This window comes from Phaenicophaeus curvirostris, chromosome 21, assembly GCF_032191515.1.
Source record: "Phaenicophaeus curvirostris isolate KB17595 chromosome 21, BPBGC_Pcur_1.0, whole genome shotgun sequence".
Taxonomy (NCBI): domain Eukaryota; kingdom Metazoa; phylum Chordata; class Aves; order Cuculiformes; family Cuculidae; genus Phaenicophaeus; species Phaenicophaeus curvirostris.
The window spans coordinates 5,184,430-5,205,348 of record NC_091412.1 but is presented as its reverse complement, the minus strand read 5'-3'; the positions used below and the strand labels follow the sequence as shown (position 1 = coordinate 5,205,348).

Here is a 20,919-nt window from a genome sequence, read left to right as displayed (position 1 = left end):
AGGAAACACAGTCTTATTGCACAAGATAAGGTTTGGGAAGCTTAAAACACAATGCAGTTAACACTTTTTCATTTTGTGGCCCTCTAGAGTGGCCCGAGTTCGTGAACAGCTATGCTTCTTGGTGGGCCTCCCACGTCCTGGACTGGCTGAAGTACGGCAAGCGCCTGCTCGTCATCCACTACGAGGACCTGAAGCAGAGCCTCATCCCTAAACTGAAGGAGATGGTGGAGTTCCTGAACATGACAGTGACAGAGGATCGGCTGCTCTGCGTTGAGAACAACAGGGATGGGAACTTCAAGCGGTCTGGTGCTAAGCAAAAGGATTTTCAGCCATTCACCCAGGAAATGAAAGATCTTATCAACCAATACATCTTGACAGTGGATGAAGCCCTGCGGGGAAGAAACTTCACAGGGCTGCCCAGAGAGTATGTGCCAAGATGATGGCCTGGCAGCGCTCTGCTGTGCATAAAAATAAAACTGTTTTTTCTTAAAAAAGGAAAAAAAAAAAAAAAAAAAAAAGACCAGACCTTTACAGCAGCTAAAGCAAAGATACTCGTGGAGCCTGCTGAACGGTGCAGATTCTCTCCACTCTTGGGTGTCTTTCAGGGCACTAAGTGCTCCAGAAGGCAAGCAGTGAAGGATGAAAGTCAGATTATAAACCAAGGCAAAAAGCTATTATTGTCTATCTGCATCTGCCCCTCCCTACACAAGCAGCTCAGCCAAGCACCCTTGCCTCTGCAGCAGGCATCCTACTTTCTCATCCCCCCTGCCCTCACAGACCTGCCAGAGGCTGCCTGGGCTTGGTTTCCACAGCAGCTGTATTGGGAATGGACATATAGAAAAGGCAGGGTGGGAAGGTCTTAACACTCATCAAGAATTTTCTGAGCACTTAAGAAAAGCAGTTGCTTTCTTCTTAGCATGACCCATGACCTTCCTTATTGCAGGTTTGGCTGCCCCAGTGGTGCCAGAGGTGCAGGGTGAGGTGCATTATTGGGCAGAGGTGCACAAAATTCAAAAAAGAAATAAAAAAAAAAAGGTCCAGAGAAGAGCAATGAAGCTGGTGAGGGGGCTGGAGAACAGGCCTTATGAGGAGCGGCTGAGAGAGCTGGGGGTGTTTAGCCTGGAGAAGAGGAGGCTGAGGGGACACCTCATTGCTCTCTACAATTCCTGAAAGGAGGTTGTGGAGAGGAGGGTGCTGGCCTCTTCTCCGAAGTGACAGGGGACAGGACAAGAGGGAATGGCCTCAAGCTCAGCCAGGGGAGGTTTAAACTGAACATTAGGAAAAAATTTTTCACAGAAAGGGTCATTGGGCACTGGCAGAGGCTGCCCAAGGAGGGAGTTGAGTCACCTTCCCTGGAGGGGTTTAAGGCATGGGTGGACGAGGTGCTGAGGGGCATGGTTTAGTGATTGATGGGAATGGTTGGACTCGATGATCCAGTGGGTCTTTTCCAACCTGGTGATTCTATGAAAATACTGGGCAGAGAGATGCTCTAGAGCTGACCCTAGGCTTCCCCACAGGGATGGTGTGGTGTGGGGCCAAGTGAGCTCTGCAGAAAGGTGGGCAGCTGCAGTATCCCCCGGCAGTGAGGTGCACGGCCAGGGACCCATAGGAGGAAACAGAAATTCAGCATGGCTGGGTTTGGAAATGCCTGGGGGTCACCAGACCCAAGATCTGGCCCCAGGAGTATGGATGAGGCCCCAGAGGGGTAGGGGCTGTTGCACATGTCTGGGGTTCAGCACAGGTTTCTGTGCCTCCATCCCTGCACCAACAGAGTCACAGTGGATCCAGGGAGATGCCAGCACCAAACGTCAGTGCATTTGGTGCTAGAAGATCCCATCTCCCCTCCTGCCCCGGAGGAACACCGGTGCAGTCCAACATGAAAAAGGTTAAGCTACTTACTGTTGCTCTCTGAAGCCACCCCGCAGCAACACGTGTTTGATCATTAACTCACTGTGGTTCCGGGTGGTTTGTCTCGTCCCACACTGGGCCACGTGCACAGCACGGAGGGAGCGCAGTGCAGGGTTGCCAGCAGGCAGGAGCCACTGGAGCAGCTTGGAGATGGTTAAACCACACAGCCCAAGGGGCTGCTCTGCTGCAAGGTGCTTTTTTTTCATGTGAAATAAAGGATTCTTTAAAAACTTGAGTGAAAACACTAGTTTTAATAAAACAAGACGTTTATATAAAGGGAGCTGGACTTCTGCTGCATATGTATCATTGAGGCTTAAAAAAAACATACAGGACATGGAGCACATTTTAGCCTGAGTCTCTCCCTGATTAAGCTCCACATACATCTTGCCTTTGTGCTCAGGACCACCCAGCTGGTGCAGCCCTCACTCTCTGGTTCTTGTACTCCCATCTCCACTCCCCAGTTCCTCCCTGGCAGCAGAGGTCCCCGGGGCTGCAAGGAAGCCGTGTGGCATTGCAGTTGGCTGAGCTGGTTCACAAGGAAAGCTGGAATCTTTTTGTTTATGCAAGCAGCACAGCTGGAAGAAAAGCAACTGAGTTAGGATGCTACAAGCCCGCATAAAAGGCAAGTGGGAAAAATTTCCTTAAGTACTTGCTATAAGTAACAAAAATGGTCATACGCCTGAAACAATACACGTGCTGCACTGTGTGTTGCTTTCAAATCAGGAAATGTCATTTTAGTGAGATGGAATCTTTGCTGCCCTTGCAGTTGGGTGCTGTTTGCATGGAGATGCTGGGAGGCTTCAGGAAGCAGCAAGCACGAGGCTGTGAGCTGCAGCCCCCATGGTGCCAGCACGGGGCACAGCCCTTCCAAGACATCCTGTGGCCCCTGTGACCAGGGTATGGCTCGTACACGTGGCCACACATCTCAGGACAGCACATCTTGCACACACATGGCCACACATCCCATCAGAGCACGGCCCCCCAGCAGGCTTGGCTGGGCATCCTCTAGCAAGGGATCAAACAGGGTGCAAATGTCCATTGCCAGGGCTTGTTCCACCTGGGACTGCTGCCCTGCCATGTGCATTAGTCCTTTTTTAACGCTCTCTTCACAAGTTTCCTACTAACCTCAAACCAAATAATGTGCTAGACAGATGTAGCAGTCACTGCAGGTAGCGTATGAACACCCAGGTACTGTAACATGTATTAAGCGGCTAATGTGACAAAAAAGACTGTCATCATTTTTACTACGACTTAGTAGAGAGCGGTTTCTTTCAGAAATTAGGCATTAAAATACCTCAAAGGTCCGTTTGGGCACCAGTTGCATCCTATGACATTTGAGCTCAGCCTATGCAAGGTCCACAAATACTTCACAGAAAGAAATTACTCTCGGCCTCACGGAATCACATACATGAGACCACAAACCAGATTTTTTTTGTCTACCACAGAGCATTGAGATCATAAGAGTGACATTTTATTCTATTGCCTTTCTAGCCTGGTATATCTTCATAGGATCATTTAAAAAATTATTTTGATCATTTCAAACCTGTAAACGGTGAGGGCAAGAACAGATTGAGAACTCTCAAGAAGGGTATTTGAGTGTGTCCTGTAATGAAGATTCTGCTTTTCTCTCCTGGAAGGCCACCTCCCTCTAACCATAGAAGCCTTTTCAAGGATCAAGACCCACAGAACTTGACTCAAGTCACTATATTTTCCAGTTTTCCCCCTAACTTGGTTTAGAGATTGGTCATCCTGCCCATTGTCCATGATCCCTCTGCTTCATGCCAGGTCAGGGAGTGACACTAGTAAAAAAGGTACCTAAATCAGTCATATTAAGTTGCACTTGGGATGGTGACACAGTAGGAACCTATGGGTGACTATTAGGCTTTATTGAATTATTTCTCCCCTTGTGTCCATTCTGGTGAAATGTAGAGGTGGACAAAGTAAACTACTAAAATCCAAGCAGTTTCCCTACAAGGCAGGATTTCCTGCACTTAACAAGCTTGAAACTCTACGCTTATCACACTGAGCTTTAACTAACCAGCATGCTTTAGTCAGAAAAAAATGCCACTAAAAACCACGTTGATGTTCACTCCATGAATATTTCCCTTCTTATTTTGTATTCAATAGTAGCATATTAGACATGGAAACAAGCACGCAATTCCCTCAAGCTTTCAGATTTCTTCGTGAAGTTAAGGCTGTGATGAGTCATAAGCAGGCAACATGAATCAAACAGAGATGCTGCATTTGAAAAGGGAGAAGAGTTCAACACTGCGATTTTTTTTGAAGTGAAGAACTCACAATAAGGACTCACATGCCCACAAACCAGGCAGACAAACCCACTTTATGCAGGTAAACTTGCTATGGACACGCTGTAAAATCACAAAACAAAAAAGCTCTGCCAGATTTGGCTTGAAGACAGGAACAGTGAACTGTTCTCCTGTCAAAGCTGAAACCCTAGAAAACTTCTACACCTAAGCGTAAAGTCTCTATAGAGACAGACCGGGTCAGTATCTCAATTAGAGATCTACTTACTCCTCAAGTGCACTTGCACTCTTCTATATAGAGGCAGAACAAAGGAGAGAAACCTTACTAGGAACAGAGGATGTAATAGGAAAGAAAGCTGTTTTGCTTCCTGGAAACCGACTGCAAAATAAAGCCTTTACAGCCGCACTGAAAACACATGAATGTCATCACCAGCCTTCATATGCAATTCAGCCATTCTGCATTGGTTTATTAATTTTCCATTAAACTCATCTCTACTAAAACCTATTATTCACTGCTAAGACCAAGCTACTACTCTACTACAGCAACATTAACCTCTATAAAATAATTAAAGGATGGATTATCAGCTGAGACCTTACGTGTCACCTCTCTGGAACCTCATGTATCTTTCAATGGCCTAGAATATAATGAGATGTTCAAATATAGGAAGTTGAGTTACTGCTTTTCTCAGTTGTGACATTTATACAGCCAGGAAGATCTAAACTTCTCAACTGCATTACTTATAATTTGCTTTTGACCCTGCGTAGTTGAAAGTAATGTATAAGAAAGCTATTCCTTTGAAGGTCCTTTTTTATATTAGCATTTAATTACTCTAACAAATTTCCAGATGTACAAATTATAATAGACTATAAATCAGCTCTTGCCCTTTGAACCACAGTATCTCACAGGAAGGCATTTTGACCTCTTCATACTCAGACCAGCAAACATATCTAGCTCTCAGCATTTGTTCTTGTTCCTTCTGGTACTTACTTATTTTCCATTAACTGTTCTCAGGTCAGAAGTTCTTCCTATTGCAACACTCAGCCTAACACCTGGTCCACCTGGAACACTGTGGTCCTATTTCAGTCTGCAGGTCTCTTGAGTAGCACCACAATACTATTTTTCTTACAAATACAGCAATTCACATGCATGTGAAAGAAAATGCAAGAAACCTATCAGAAAGTATGTCATTTTTGTGCATGGGGCATGATCATCATTAATGGATCCATGATTTTGGCCAAGCTACCTGCAAAAGCAGCAGAGAGAAGAAGGGATGCTCTTAGTCACATGCAATTGTGTCAAGCACTCCCATAAATGAAGAGAGATATGATTAAAGTACATTGTTAAAATGGAACGTTTTATGCAATAGTTAAGGTGGTGAGATAGATCAAAAGATTTAAAAGTGAAATGAACACCATTTAACGTTCTCTCATTTCATCAAGCTGGTCTTCCCCATCACCACCACCATACACTGCAGAGCTGTGCATCTTCTGTATTTTTGGAGCCTGCTTGACCCCTCCCTGCCCTGGGAGTCCGCAAACACCAGTTTGGCTCCTGCCTCCTCTCCCCTTTGGGGACACCAGGCAGGATTTTTCTGAGGTTCAAGGCTCACCAAAACCGTGGCTATAGCCCCTCCGGGTCCTGTCCCAGTGCAGTGAACGCTGCCCACCTGGTTATTGCCGCTGCCTTTCAGCAGTGCCAAATTTACTGAGGTTTGCAGACAAGACATGCTGTGTAACTGCAAGCTCTCACGATCACTGAAAAGGAGCGTATTTTTCTCATTTGGACCACAGTGAAGAGATCTTTCAAGGTCAGTTCTGCATCAGTGGGGTGGGTCAGAAGAAATACTATGTAGCTGGAGCCCTTCCTGCAAATACACAGACTGGATTACAAGCAATTATCATAAAACTACTGCAGAGGCAGAACAAATGATCATAGCCTTTGGTTTTCCAAGATACGTAGAAAATCTGCATTAAGCTACAGTGCTTCTAAAATAAAGCACTTAGCACTGCCTTTGCAAAATTATACAGCTCATTTTGTAGAAGAAAATTCATGTCACAATGGATAAAAAAAAATACAGACAGGGTAATGATTTAAAGGGAACACCTTGCTAATGACAAGAACATTTCTTTGATGAGTAGGGTTATAAAGGAGCGGTCTGAAGTAAAACTGCATCCTTCATGAAGCATCAAATATGCTGGAAAATAAACCAAATCTTCTATGCTGACTTGCCCTATTAAAATGATGTTCCGGAAAATTGTCAGTTGTATGCAAGGATGTTCACACGTGACCACACCAGCAGTTGTTCTTGTGCCCTTTGGAAAGGGACTGGGAGGTTTGTTCCTGCCTTGAGTGCCCTGGGGCTGCCTCCATGGGACAAAGAGCTGGGATCCCCACCACATGCCACAGAGGGCACCGCTCGAGCAGCACCTGCAGAGCATCCAGACAGACACACAGCCACACCACCGCGCTCCGATGGAGCATTCTTTGTTAACAAGACTTTGTAGATCATTTGTTTTCCTAGGAACTGTATTTCTTTTGCAGTCATTCATTTAAATGGCTTCCACTGTGCCTGTTTTACGCCTCTCTTCATTCCAGCAGAGACTAAATTAAGCTTTGAAGTATAGTGAGAAATCCCAGTGGCATAAAACTTCAATGCCATTTCCTGAATCCTGGGGAATTAAAGAAAGGGGAAGAGCAAGACAGGAAAAAAACTCTGCTCTTTTATTGTTTTCTACAGCTTGATCCTGAAATGACTGACTTTGAAAATAACCTTAGCGCCTAACTTTATGCATTATTCATATATAGTAAAACATGTAAATATAGTTTTCAAAGGTTAAAATAAGACTCCTTTCTTATACAGGTTACAACTATTTAATATTTTGACACAGAAAGATACATCATTAATATTAAACAGCAGACAGGGGGAAAAAAAGTGACCTAAAAGGAGCTTGTACTTCTCTCTTCAGTATGGAACATCTACACATTGCTGTGAAAGTTGGCAGACTATGAACGTGCATAAGGTTTTCCAAAAAGGGGGGAAGAACTGAGCATTTTAGTTTTGCATAAAATTGTTTAGTCCATGGCAAACTGGCAGCTAAGTGTGTAATCTGTCAAAATGTCCCTTTGCAAGGATTTTCCTGGCACAGTAATCGTCTTGGGATTAAGTAGTTCTATTATTTCAGTTTTCAGGAGTAATAATAACAATTTAGTCCAAATTAGAAGATAAATTAAGTGTTTGTATTTGATTACTACCACAATAAATAGGATGCCTTTGGAGCGTACCTGATACACAGCAGGCTGTGTCCTCCAGTATTGCCAAGCCTGCGTACAACTGTATCATGGGAAAACCTGGAGATGCTGTGAAGTTTAGACAGATACTTGTCCCAAGGAGCAGATCAGCTGATAACTGGAGCAACTTTTGATTATTCTTATTATTGGATCTTATTATAAAAGACCCACACACTTGGGGTTATTTTCCTCCCCTCCTAGAGAACGTTTCTGGTTTAAGTAGTCCCAGTCCAGTTCACCCCATGGCCCCAGCAAGGTGAGAGGAGGATGAGAGGGATGCTCCCTGACTTGCGCAGCCACTGGTACCAGTCTAGAGGGAGGAAGCAGTGGGGATGGGATGCCTGTCCACACCCCCAGAAGGGCTCATGGCTCTGCAGACCAAAGCCACAGGCTGCTGCCACCGCGCACAGATCTGCTTTCCAGGGACATTGGGACCAAAGCACTGTGACACTGGCAGGTATCCTGACATCACACTGATGGGCTTCTGCACGTCAAGCAACACAGCCAAGGGCACAGTCCTTATTACTTGAAATGCTCTGTCTCGCTGGATATAGCGTTGGAAATTGTGCTTCAGCAACAGTGGCTGGAGGCACAGGAACAACATTAGCATCCCCACTCTTTGCAGCAAGCACAGTAATTGATAGAGCAGCAACATACATTATTTATTTGAAAGAGATTACGCTAGAAGCAGAGAGAGATGTGGCAAGCACAAACATTTCCTGCATTTATAAAGGACCTTCTCCAGAAAAAAAAGAAAAGGAATGGTCTCCTTTATTCACTTACTTTAATGGCAGTTGGATCCCGCTGACTTCTCTGGTTTGTGAGGAGCCTTAAAAGGTAGGACCTGATTCTCTCTGCTCATGAGTGTGTAAATCAGAATAACTGCAGAAGTCAGACGAGTAACCCGAATAAAGAGAGCAAGAGAAACCTCATCTTTCAACAGGCCCTCTCAAACAAGCCCATCAGTTAATCCTCCTTTGGAGGCCACCATGCTCCTGAGAGCATAGAAGAGCGAGCAAGCAGTCTCTGCAGAGCACCAGCCACCTCAGCCAAACCACAGGAGACCTGCTCTCCTTTCTGGAGACTGTACAAAGTACTGCGAGTTTTACATTGGGGAACAATAACTGTTACAGTGATACTTGCATCGTATTTTGAATCCACCTAGGGCAATACATGTATTATTCCTGAAAAATATATACGACCTGTAGATAGACATTTCTTGTTTTATAGTACATTTGCTATTGAGACAATCAGCCTGGTATAAATTAGAAAAAACCTGTCTTTCCTACTTAGAGTACTGGGAAAGTTACCTTTAAAGGATGAAATTCACTTTCATACCAGATAACAGCACCAGCCTTTTAATTTTCCAGTCCTCAAAGGTCAATTTGGAATGTTCAGATTGAGCTGTATTGGTTCAGAAGGCCAATAAAGATCCATTTGCAAGACTGAGTTTCTCTCATAACGTCAGGATCCTCAGTACAAGAAATTCTCTCCCAACAGCACCTCAGCTGCAAGAGATATTCCAACAGCAGCTCAAATTATGCATGTCTACTGCTTTAAAGAGAAGGAGAAACACCAGCAGAAGTGGAGTTTAGTCTGCACAACACTTCAAATTTGCAAGTAAAACTTCACCTGAAAGGAAGGGGCAGGAGACATACAAGGTAACTGCACATCTACTTTCCTTTACCAGCCTCAATATTTGAGGGAAGGAGACACGCAGGACTTGCCTTGCTACCCTGCCTTTTCAGAGCAAGGTCTGTCTGCTGCTGGATTATTGCAGCCTTGAGGTTGCAAGAGTAAATTTCCCCTGTGCTGCAGGACTTGAGCCACGCAGCAGTGCTCACAGCATCCTCCTGCGCCCCTGAGCCCATCACAGCACATCAGCACTAACATAAGCAGTATTGATCAGGTTTGCTGCATGGAATTTTATGACAACCTGGTCAGCCCACCTTAGCCAACATCGATGTACTCATCCTAGTCCAGCTGCCCTCCATGCAACCCCTCACAGTTAAACTGAAGGTCCCTGTAGTAACAAACACAGCGAAAAACACCATGGAGTGTTAACAGTGTGACACATAAAGGAGGAGGAGGAGGAGGTTGTTGCTATGAAGGTACTCACTTGTAATCGGCTCTCTTTGAGAAGGGTTTACTGTGAGATTACATTAAAATTAAAATCAAGTGTGACTAATATTCAAGCTCCAGTCTGAAATTTAATGGGTATTTTCTACCTATTCCATCTATAACAACTTGATACTCACCTGGTTGTCTCCAACATATGCACAAAAAAAATCACGCAAAGCATGCAACAGAGACAGTAACAGCTCATTATCCAAACCTTCACAGTCTGCAAACAATACATATAAAAGTACAGGGTGTGAGAGCCCGTGTCTTCTGCTATGAACATGCCAGCTAGAAGAAAGAGAGACGAGCAAAGCAGTAATGACAGGTCACAAAACTTGCCGAGTCCCTAAAGACCCTGGCATGGACACGAATGGAGCAGTTCCCAATGCTAAATAGCTGCATGGTGGGGGGAAAAAGTCATAAAAATTTCATAGACATGAAAATAAATTTAATACTCAAATGTGATTGTAACAAACAAGCCAAAAGAAGAGAAAAATAAATCAGCATAAATCAGTCCTCTTCATACCTTGCAGTACCAACTAAAAACTACTCTAGACCCAAAATACCTCTGCAAATTTAGTGCTCTTTGGGCAATGTCAAAGATACAATTTCAGCCACCGCTGTCACAATGAAATGTTCTTGTTGAATGGTGAAACAGCCTTGAGTTTTATGCATTCATTTATTTCTTTTAATGTTCATTCAACAAGGAGAGATACAAGAAGTTCTGCTTCTGACAACTCTTTCCCAGCTGTGAACAGGATTAATCCTAATTGCTAGGGACAGAAATCCTGTTAGGCTCTCCAGTCCAGCAGTTTGATAGCACACGATATTCCCCCAGGCTTCTAGGTTATTATCTAGTACTTTGTTTAGTCTGTCTTTGAGTTTTGTGTTGATGCACATAACCAGTACCTAAGCATCTCTCAAGTTAATTACATCGCTACAAAAGATCAATAAATTTCATGGACTCTTCAGTTCTCCAATTCAGGTCACTGAAGGGAGGGAAAGTGCCAAATATCAGATGCAGACAAGAACACCCTGCAACCCCTTCCTGCTCTGCTTATGGGAACAAGCTGTGGTCAAAGTGTCCCAGATTAATAGAACAGATTTGGAAAAAAACCCTGCAACTGCTAAAGCAGCATTCGTGGGAGAAGATTTGCTTTACTTCAAAGTATATTAGCTTTATCATTACAGTTTATGGTTGATTGTTTTTTAAGCGATTGAAGGTGAAGCAACATTCTTTCTGGGCCCTTTTTCTTCCTCAGACTAGTCGCATTCATGCACACACAAATTGTCCTTTCATCTCTCATTTAATGCGGTGGCAATAGGAGAGAGTCAAGAGGGTAAATAAATTGAAATCTTAGATTTCTTCTGGGACAGCAAACGATCTTCTGCTTGCATGTACAGCAGTGTTAAAATTAAGTTCTGAACTTTATTAAGCATGCAAGTTCATCACAAACCCTTACACAATCTCAATCTACACGTACAATATGCAAAACAATTATTGTCACTGTATTTTCTTCATTATTAGATAAAGGACTGTTAACAAAGTTTTATTCAAATATATGCAAATATATTTGCAAATATATGGCCAGTCACAGTACAAACAGAAGACGCAAATCACGTGCTGGTGTTTTCTTGGAGTTGCTCGAGAAAAATTCTTGGTTTCAGGATGACCATAACTCAGCATCAGTGCACTTCTTTCAACTTTAAAAAACTAAAATGCTTCATTTTATCACACCCTCCAAGATTTATGCTAAGTGTAAATATAGCCAAGTTGGAAATTGCTAAAGCATTAGCATATATGCAAAATACCTTTAATCAGAACCATGCAGAGTAGAACTTCCAAAATAACTTGTTTCCCCAGCATTTTATGATATTGCTATTTGTACTCAACTAACTTCCAAAAATAAACAGAGGCCTGCATCAACAGCATTGGGAAATAGAAGTTACACATTATTGAAACATAACATTTTGGTCAATCCCGCCAATTTTATCTGTGCTGGGAGCACAATAAAACTTTAAAAATAAAGCAGAATGAAAAATGAGAATGGCTTTTATTTAACTAATCTAAGAATTAATTAAAATAAAGATTTGCTGTCAGTTGTGAGCATCAACAGATGAACACAACATTATTCTAATAATGGCTGACTATATTATTTTTCTGCTAGAATGCAATATTGATTGGAAATCCTTGGGATGGAACAAATTGAATATTTGAGCAAATTTAACAACTGTTTACTTACAAAACACAGACACTTATCATTTAATTTGAAATGAGTTCATAGGCAAATTCTAGGTACTGGCAAAGAGGACCCAGAGCAACCACAGATCCAAGTGGTTAGACCTAAAATTAGTTGATCCTGGGCAGTTTCTCACTGTGCAAAGATGTGACTTGCTCTAGCGTTTCCCTAAACACACTATTGGAGCCCATGTTCTACTGGATGGTGTTTTGGTTGATTATTCATCCCTGCAGAGCCAGGTGGCTGAAAAGCAGGGCTGGCTTTCTGAGTTTGGCATCACCTGCTCAGGGTAATCAACCCCATCATGCTTCTTGCTGAGATCCCCTTAGGCACTTGCCCTGAGGCTCCTTCTCTACAATGCCCAGGCAGCAGAGCAGAGACCAGAGCAAACCCAAACCCTGCTGTTCACTTGCAACACTACCTCTTGTGTCATTTATTTAATGAGATTTGCAAACAACTTGCTACACACACATGCTGATCCACCAAGAACTGTGGCGGATCCTGGACCGATATCAAACATGGAGAAATAATGATGGTATCGGAGATTAGTGGCTACCGACTCACTGCACCTTGGACTGAAATATCTGGATTCCACAGCTACGACATAATTAGTGCCCAATTCTCAGGGCTAGAGACTTTCGATTATCCCAATTCAATAAAACACTTCTCAACCAGCTCGCTAAAAAAGAAATGAAATAAAATAGTAACACTGAGCAAGAGAAAATAAAAAAAATCTGCTTTCTTCATGAAACATTTCAGTTCTGACCCTGGAGAACCGTCCTCTGCCACAACAGCACAATTTGGTCTACATGTCTGTTTTGATCAGTATTACTAACAGCACAGAACAGCCTTCCTGCTTCCACTGGGGCTGCCTCCAGGTCTTAAAACAGTCGGTGCACATATTTAAATTAGAAACAATAGCATACACACACTCTATAAATAATTTTCAATGTGTCAGCAACATGCAGAAAGCTCAAAAGGCAGCTAAATCTTCCAACAGTGTCCAGTCCCTGCTTTCTTAGGTTTTACTTTCTGTATTGTTTATGCTGATTTAAAATGTACTAATATTACCAAGCCTGATTGCAGACTTTTAAATTAAACTATTACCTGCAAGGTAAAAGGGGATGGATATTAATAGAGTAATACCACAAAATACCAAATCAGCTTATTCTACGTGAGCTTCATAGAAAATCCTCTTTTTATTTCAAATGTACCACAAAGACCACAAGACTGGCATGGAAGATAAACTTGGCAAAAGAGAAAATTTGAGGAAAGACTCTGAGAAGAGACAGTGGAAGGATGTCACAGCATCCACTTCCAAGTCACAGAAGAAAAAACATCAATGTGGTCACATCCACAAAGCTCAAATTCCCTTTTGCACCCGCCATAGCAAGGTTTTCAAAGAGCAGCTCTGTTGAACTGCTGAGTATTTGGTCTCATAAGAAGTCAAGAAAAGAAGAGCAAGCAGGTTTTTCGTAGTAATTTGTATCAATGCAGGTTTTAAATCCCCAATTTATCTCAGTCATAGCCAACATTTTGCTTTATCTGTTGCTCTGTCTCTTTCTTACTGCTAAGAATCCCAGAAGGATAAGGAACTGATATACATAAAGAACTGCATTTCAATTAACGTACACTCTTGCTAATTTTTCCAACACATAACTAAAACATTTTTAACTCACTATTTTCTCATTGCTGAGCCTCTAGAGAAAATGCTTCTATGTATTTATCTTTCCTGCAAGTTGGTATTTATCACCCTTTGTGCCTGTGTGAATGCCATGAAGGTTTGCAAGCAACGCCCTCAATCTTCCACCTTCCCAGAAGTAAATATTTCAATGAAAATGAGAAGCAATTTAAATATTAGCATGAAATTTCCAAACAGATTTAAAGAGTGCCCCAGCTGCACAATGACTTGGTTTTGCTTCGTTCATCATTTTAAAGGAGAACATACAAACTTCACCAGGCAAATACACTTCATGTTCTTTCACCACAACACCATTAACAGGACAAACACCAAAACACACATGAAAATCACCAATTTTCCTATGGAAGTGACATCTGTGGCATGGGTTAGCAGAGCTGTTATGTTCATTCTTACATAAAGACAAGCCAAGCTGATAACATCAGAGCAGCTCCCAAAGAGGGGCCACCAGGAACCTAGCTCTGAGGGACTCCTCTACTTTCCCAAAACCAGCAACTCTGAGGTCATCAACACGAGCGAGGACCAGTATCCCACCAACCCAGCAGCTAGAAGCAACAGCTAAGAAATCATCCGACACGGCACAGACAGTGACAGTTCTCCCCCAAGACAATTGAATTTCTAAACACTGATTATCTTTTGGCAAAGTCATTGAAAGGTTTGTTATGCTGCCCTAGTACATCTGAGCCTTTGCTCTGGCTGAAAGCTTTCCCAGAGCTGAACACCAAAGAAATGAGAATCTTTTACTTATAGAGCCAAGCAGAGACTCAACAAACCCCCCAGAGGGGGCAGCAGTCCTTTGGTTCTTCAGCATTTCCCACTTTGTCAGGGGATTCCTTCAGCAAAGCACCCACTCTCTGTCTCAGTCCAGGCAAGCAGAGCCTCAGGGCACAATAAAAAGGTTGCTGCAAGCCCCTGCCCACAGTGGCGCAGTTGCCATGGCCACATTCCCACATCCCAGCAAAGCCCACCAGCAGTAGCCAAACAATTCACTCCCCGGGCACTGGAGCCAGAGCTCTGAGCTCCAGCCAGTCCCACCATCACCTCCTCCCACCCCATCAGCACTGCTGCCTTCACAGCACCTGAGGGCCTGGCCTCACCTCTTGGCAGCAGGTGGGAGTCAATAACTTGTTCAGGAGTAGACCTGCCCTCTCTGTGAAGACCACTGACCCCTCATCAACCCCAAGAGTCTTATCACCTGGTGAGCCAGGAGACAGGTGAAACACCTGGAGGTGTTTAAGGGACGGGTGGACAAGGCACTGAGGGACATGGTTTAGTGTTTGATAGGAATGGTTGGACTTGATGATCTCTTCCAACCTGGTGATTCTATGAATCTATAGGTCAGTTAATCCTGATGGGGAAGAAAAGGGAGATTACTCCTTCACTGTAATGACTGATTAAAGGCAGGAGTGGGAGCTTTTGGCTGTGGTGTTACTAAGAGTATCTTTTGCTGACGTTGTGCCCTCTTAAGGCTGTGTAGCCCTTTTTGGAAGGATTTGACTCAAAGCTTGATACTTGTCTCAAGGACCGTGAGCCCCAGGGCTGAAGGTAGAATGGTGGCTACAGAGAGCTCTGCCAAACAAAGCAAAGCAACCCAGCCCGTTAGCATTTCAGCAGAAAATCTAACCTCAGAAATGTCAGTGCGGGGGCTGTTCCATGATCTCTCATGGTGGTTGTAGCTCAAGCGTTTTTATTGCCTGCCTTTGTTTTCTCAGTCTGCCTTCAGAGCTGTGATGTGTCCTACTGGAAGCAAGGAGAGATGCCATGGGACATGTGCTGATGCTCAAGGGACGGGGCACATCAAAGCACTGGCTGTGAGGACAAGCCAGAGCCATGGGGATCTGCGCTGGGAGAGAGGGAGGAACAGCTCCATGCCAGTGTGGGAGCTCACGTGCAGTGACCATCACCGCGACCATGCTGACCTGCAACAGAACCCAAAGTACGACTCTCAGCTTCAGCCTGATTTTAACATCAGCATAAACAAAGTAGAGCCCCAACCTCAGGAAAGAAAACTTATTGATTTAGTTAATAAGGCCAAGAAGGTATTTCTCATATTGCCTCATTTTCTCCCAAATTAAGAACAGCCTTTTGAATTTTTTTGTGACCGAACAATGTTTTCTTTCCAAGAAGTCAGTCTAGAAATAACTGCACTGCTATCTGACAGCCTTAAAGATAATGGATTGTTCAGTCTCTTCCCGGCATTGGTACCTGCTTTGCATTTCTCCTTTGTGCTACTAATTCATTAATCCCATATATCAGCGCTCCATTCAGTTTTCTTCCCTGCTGTTTTCCGCATAAAGTAGTGCTTTGTATCTTCAGAGTGTCTGTTTATTGACTAAAATAAACAAGCCTCTACAAAATAAAGACTGTACTTGTCCTCTTCAGCTTCAAAAATAATCATGTTTCTTTTTATCTCAAAACCGTAATCCATCACCTAGTCGAAAAAGCCACTTTAAAGAAATTGTGTTTTTCCTTTGTGAAATCTTTATTTTTATACCTCTTAATTTTGTTGTCAGTGTGGAATGATGATTCTCCGTATCAGTCAGCAGTTTTATAATAATTTGGTTTTTTTCTTTTGGTAAGAACTGGGATCAAAGCCTGTGCAGGGAGGGCTGTGCCACCACAATCTGCTGCCACAGGTGGCTGCAAGGAGGGGCTGTATCTGGTAATGCTGGTGGAGAGAGAAGGCAATTTTTCTCCAGATGAAAATCAGGAGGCTTATAGCTCATTCACTGTCCCAATAAATATCAACACTGAAGCCCACAAACTGTTCAGAGCATACGAGTTACACACAACTGTAAACATTTGCGGGATGCTTTTCATTACCAAAACACCCATTATTCCTTCTCTGCACAGTGCTTAGACTTGGTGTAATTCTGCCAGGAGCCATTCTGTCAACACCTGAATTAAATAGCTTCTAACAAATGCCGTAAATGGTTTTTAGAAGTCACGATCATGTCTCCAGTAATCAATAAAACGAGATTGTTGTAACCATTGAAAGACTCCTAACACAGTAGATGGTCAGGCTGGGTTTCCTAAGCGTCAGGCACGTGCAGTTTCAGCATCCTGTGGTCTGCAAATAGACTTTGGGAATAAGCCAGAAAGGTTACAAAAGGATGACTCCATTAGTCCAAAGGTAACAGAAAGCTGCTGTATGCTCTGTGTTCACCGAGTTACGTGAAAGGGTGCAGCCAGAGATCGTTAAAGGGTAAGCGGGGCATTTGGAAACACATTTGAAGAATACTCCGGAGGAAAAAAAAAAAGTCTCCAGCTCAAAAGCTACACAGAAACATTAATGGAACTAAACATAACCTAACAGCCACTAAAAGGCAACATCAAAGAAGTAACACAACCTGAACTTGCTGGGACCAAAAATGGTCTCTTCAGTTTCCCCTGAATTTGACTTTAAACTAAAAGCCCACTGTTAGCTCCCCCTCAGCTTCTACAGGGTTTTTGTTCCCCAGATTCTCCATCTGGAAACTTTAAACTTTACTTGGCTTTCACGTTACATCCTACCACAGGTTTCACAAAGATTCCTAACAACAACTTCTGCAAAGGAACAGCTCGATTCAGAAGTTGAAAGACTGAAGAACCTGGACTGAGTCTCACCCTGTGAGTCTGTGGGCTAGAAGGACAAAGCCTTCCTCAGGCTGTTATGCTTTTAAAGGATATCACACAGGCTGGGATCACTGGGGTCACGAGCTCCTACCCCCCCTCCCCAGCTTGTGAACAATTGCTTGACAGCAGGATGCTGCAGGATGAGACCAGGAACGACCAGAGGTCCTGGGATTCTGCCAAGCAGGAGAAACGTGCCAGAGCCCAGCACAGCATGGCTGGGATTTACCAGTATGTCAGGGGTTTAGAAAGCCAGCCCCTTAACTTCACAGTCAACAAAATACGGGCAGCCTTTTCACCTACAAAATGAGGTTTTACAAACAGTTCTTGCTGCTCTGTGGACACTTGGCTGCTCCTCACACACTCCCTGAGCCTGTGGGTGCCACCACTGCCCTCTTCCCAGCAGTGACCTTGGGTCCCGCAAGGCGAGCGCACACAACTACCTGAAAGGAGGTTGTGGAGAGGGGGGAGCTGGGCTCTTCTCCCAAGTGACAGGGGACAGGACAAGAGGGAATGGCCTCAAGCTCCACCAGGGGAGGTTCAGGCTGGATATTAGGAAAAAAATTTTCACAGAAAGGGTCATTGGGCACTGGCAGAGGCTGCCCAGGGAGGGGGTTGAGTCGCCTTCCCTGGAAGTGTTTAAGGGACGGGTGGACGAGGTGCTGAGGGACATGGTTTAGTATTTGATAGGAATGGTTGGACTCGATGATTCGGTGGGTCTCTTCCAACCTGGTGATTCTATGATTTAAGGGATAGTGCTTAGGACAGATGATGAGGGGCAACAGAGAGGAGCAGCTCCCCATGTTGCCTTCGAGGATGTCAGCTTCCCAGAGCTCCAGCCCCTGCGTGAGGCAGACTGCGCGCTGCTCCTAAAGTGGGGGCTGTTGGGGTGCTCCCTGCGCTGCCCACACTCCCCCTCCCCTGCTGCATCTTTTACCTCCGCTCTCTGAAAAACTCCCACCAGATCACCAGGGGCAGGCAGGAAAGTCACCGAAATTGTCACTCAAGCAACTTTTGAGGCAGAAGTGCTTGGCAAGTGTTTTACTCCCAGCCCCAATCAGGCAGTAACGGAAAGGAGAGCGGTGGAGGGGAATCCCATCCTGTGCAACACAAGTCATTGCTTTGGCAGCCCTCTGCTTTCCCTGCAATGAGAGCTGTCATCTCTGTGATACACGGGGGATCCCTGAAGGAGCAGACAGCATTAGGGCTTAATCAAAAGTCTCCGCAGGCCAAAAAGATTATTTTTTTTTTCCCCATCTGTCTCTAGAAGTGAATCTCAAACCACAGTACAATATCACCCACTAGGGAAGCAAATTACATAGCAACTTTCTCAGCCTTTGAAACGGGACCGTTTGGTTTGGCTTTCCACCCTTTTATTGCACTCGTGTTTTATGGGCTTTGTGTCAAAATGAAGTGAAAGGAAACTGGGGCGGGGGGAAGCAGCAATGCTGCTGCTAACACCTCCTTAGAAAGCAGTAGTCCTCCTCATATTACGGGGAAGGCTGTTATCCACACACATCCATACCCACCACTAAAGGTTCTATTAAAGACAAAACTCCATTTGTTATGACAAAGATCAAGTGTGTTAAAAGAAAAAAACTTCTGCTCCATTTCTGTTGGGATTATGAAGAAGTCTGCACCACAGAGCCCTCAGAGACCTCTTCTCCAAGAAACTCCTCCTATGGTCCAGGCTACTGAATCCAAACCCCAAAAGGGACCCCAGAGCAAACTTCCAATTTGGGACAAAAAATGGGTATTTAAATTGTCAGCAAGTGGTGGTCAAAGAAACCAGATTTTAAAGAAGCATGTCAGTAAGTTTGGAGAGCTTCTGTTGCTTTCAAGATCAGATAAAAAACACCTCATTCTCTATTCTCCCCCCCACTGAATTCACCTGAGTTTTGCTATAAAGTTATATGGCTCAGGAGTCATCATCTTGCTTTTCTAGTGTTGTCAAGGACCATTTCTTGAGCTGGTAAAAGTGAGCATCATTCTGTCGACTTGAAACAGATTTCTTTTGGTTTATCAACTGCTGAGGATCATCTCCTTCAGCCATTTCAGGATAATAAAAAGGTTGTTTAAAAAACCCATTACAACTGATAAACAGTCCGTGCAAAGAAACATTAAAAAAGATTTTTAAGTGCAGGTTGTAAGTCTGAAGAGATACCTCAATGATATTTTTATATTGCTATTTGTGCAATAAAACAGACAAGGGAATCATGAAACAACTTGGTTTTGGATATATAGAAGGGCAAATAGAGGGGAAAGTGCTGATTTCAGAAGATTTTCTTCTGCTGATTTCAGAAGATTTTCACAATAATGAGATTGTTATAGTCACTACCTCTTCCAGGAAGGTTAGCAGAAGGAAGTAGAGGACCTGCATGTTGGCTCCGTCACAAAGAAAGGCTTAGTTAACTTAAATTATTGTATATGCCAGGTGCCATATATGGTACTGTTATGGAGGAACAGAAAACAAATATTCATGGAAATGACATGTGTTCCTGTGCTTTGTCCATTATCCCATCCAAACCCACCAGAGCAGTTAGATCCAAATGCCAGTTACTGATCAGAGGGACAGATGGTAATTTCCATTTTGCAAGGATTAGCATATTGGCAATGGGCAGGGTTCAAAGACATTGTTACCCTTGAGCTTTAGAAAATACCCAGAAGCAGTAACATGTTAGACTTTTTCTGCTTGTGGCAGGGATGCCATAGGTTTCACATTTTGAGATTGCAAGGGCATCGCACCAAGCAATAACCAAGTTACTGCAAAACAGTCTGTGTCCTATAAGCCAAATTCTACATGAATTCAAAAGCTCCCTATGCTTCTGTTAAGGTTCTCCAAGGGCATGTCAAGGGATTGTACAGGATCAGCCCACCTTGTTCCTCTGCTCTAGATGAAAGTAGCCCTGATTTTCTGCAGTTTTATACAGAAAAGCCTCAAATGATAAAACCAAAGTCATTAGTATCTATAGGCTTGTATCTCTGTTAGGAGTGATAGTATAATAACTGCCAAAACAACTGACAGACTTCAGGAAGAAGAATTTCTAATGACCCTGAAGAAGGAATATCAATAATTATGTGCTTTTAATATTCAGCACAGACCAGGCCACCCTTGTATTTGTGTTTTGGCCAGTCACATTGATAGGAATGGGGTCTTGGCTCCTGAAACAGCGAAACAGCTCAGCATCATCAGTTTAACAGAGACAAGCTGGGCTTTGACAACCAAGAAAAACTCCACCAAACCTCACCAGAGGAAGGAAACAAGTATTGCAATTGCTCACTCAGCCCAGAGGATCTCTGAGTGCTGGAGGCAGGAGAGGCAGCATTAATAAAAAGGACCATAGAGCCATGGGTGGCACCACCCTAAGGACAACTCAGACTGACCAAGGTGATCCCAGGACACACAAATTCAAAGGCTGTCAAGACACATGCTCCTGATGCTCCATGCTCTGCCGGACTCTGTCCTGGAGTCATGACATCAGCAGCAGACTGAAACCTGATGTGATGAGTCCCATGACTGGTGCATCGTGATGGATGGTTATAGGCTCATTAGCAGGGACAGGCAGGGCAGGCGAGGTGGGGATGGCACTGGGTGTAAGGTAGGGATTGGATTGTGTGGCACTTGCAATTGGAGACAGCACAGCTGAGAGCCTCTGAGTAAGGCTGAAAGGGGAACTCAGTCCTTATGGGTTCCTTCCAACTTCAGATATTCTACGATTATACTGTGTGTGCATGTGTATCTAGATACATGCATACACTGAAATAGCAGGAAGATTCTAGTGTTAA

General features: G+C 43.8%; 1 protein-coding gene across 2 annotated transcripts in view; it reads left to right on the top strand.

Moving 5' to 3' along the window:
* WSCD1 (WSC domain containing 1) overlaps positions 1-2,205 on the top strand; it is a 31,409-nt gene extending 29,204 nt beyond the window's left edge. For both annotated transcript variants that reach the window (XM_069873861.1, XM_069873860.1), the window contains one exon: positions 88-2,205. In XM_069873861.1, coding sequence (XP_069729962.1) covers positions 88-440 — 353 coding nt within the window. In that variant the 3' untranslated portion in view covers positions 441-2,205. The remainder of the gene's footprint in view (positions 1-87) is intronic.
* The last annotated feature ends 18,714 nt before the right edge of the window (positions 2,206-20,919 follow it).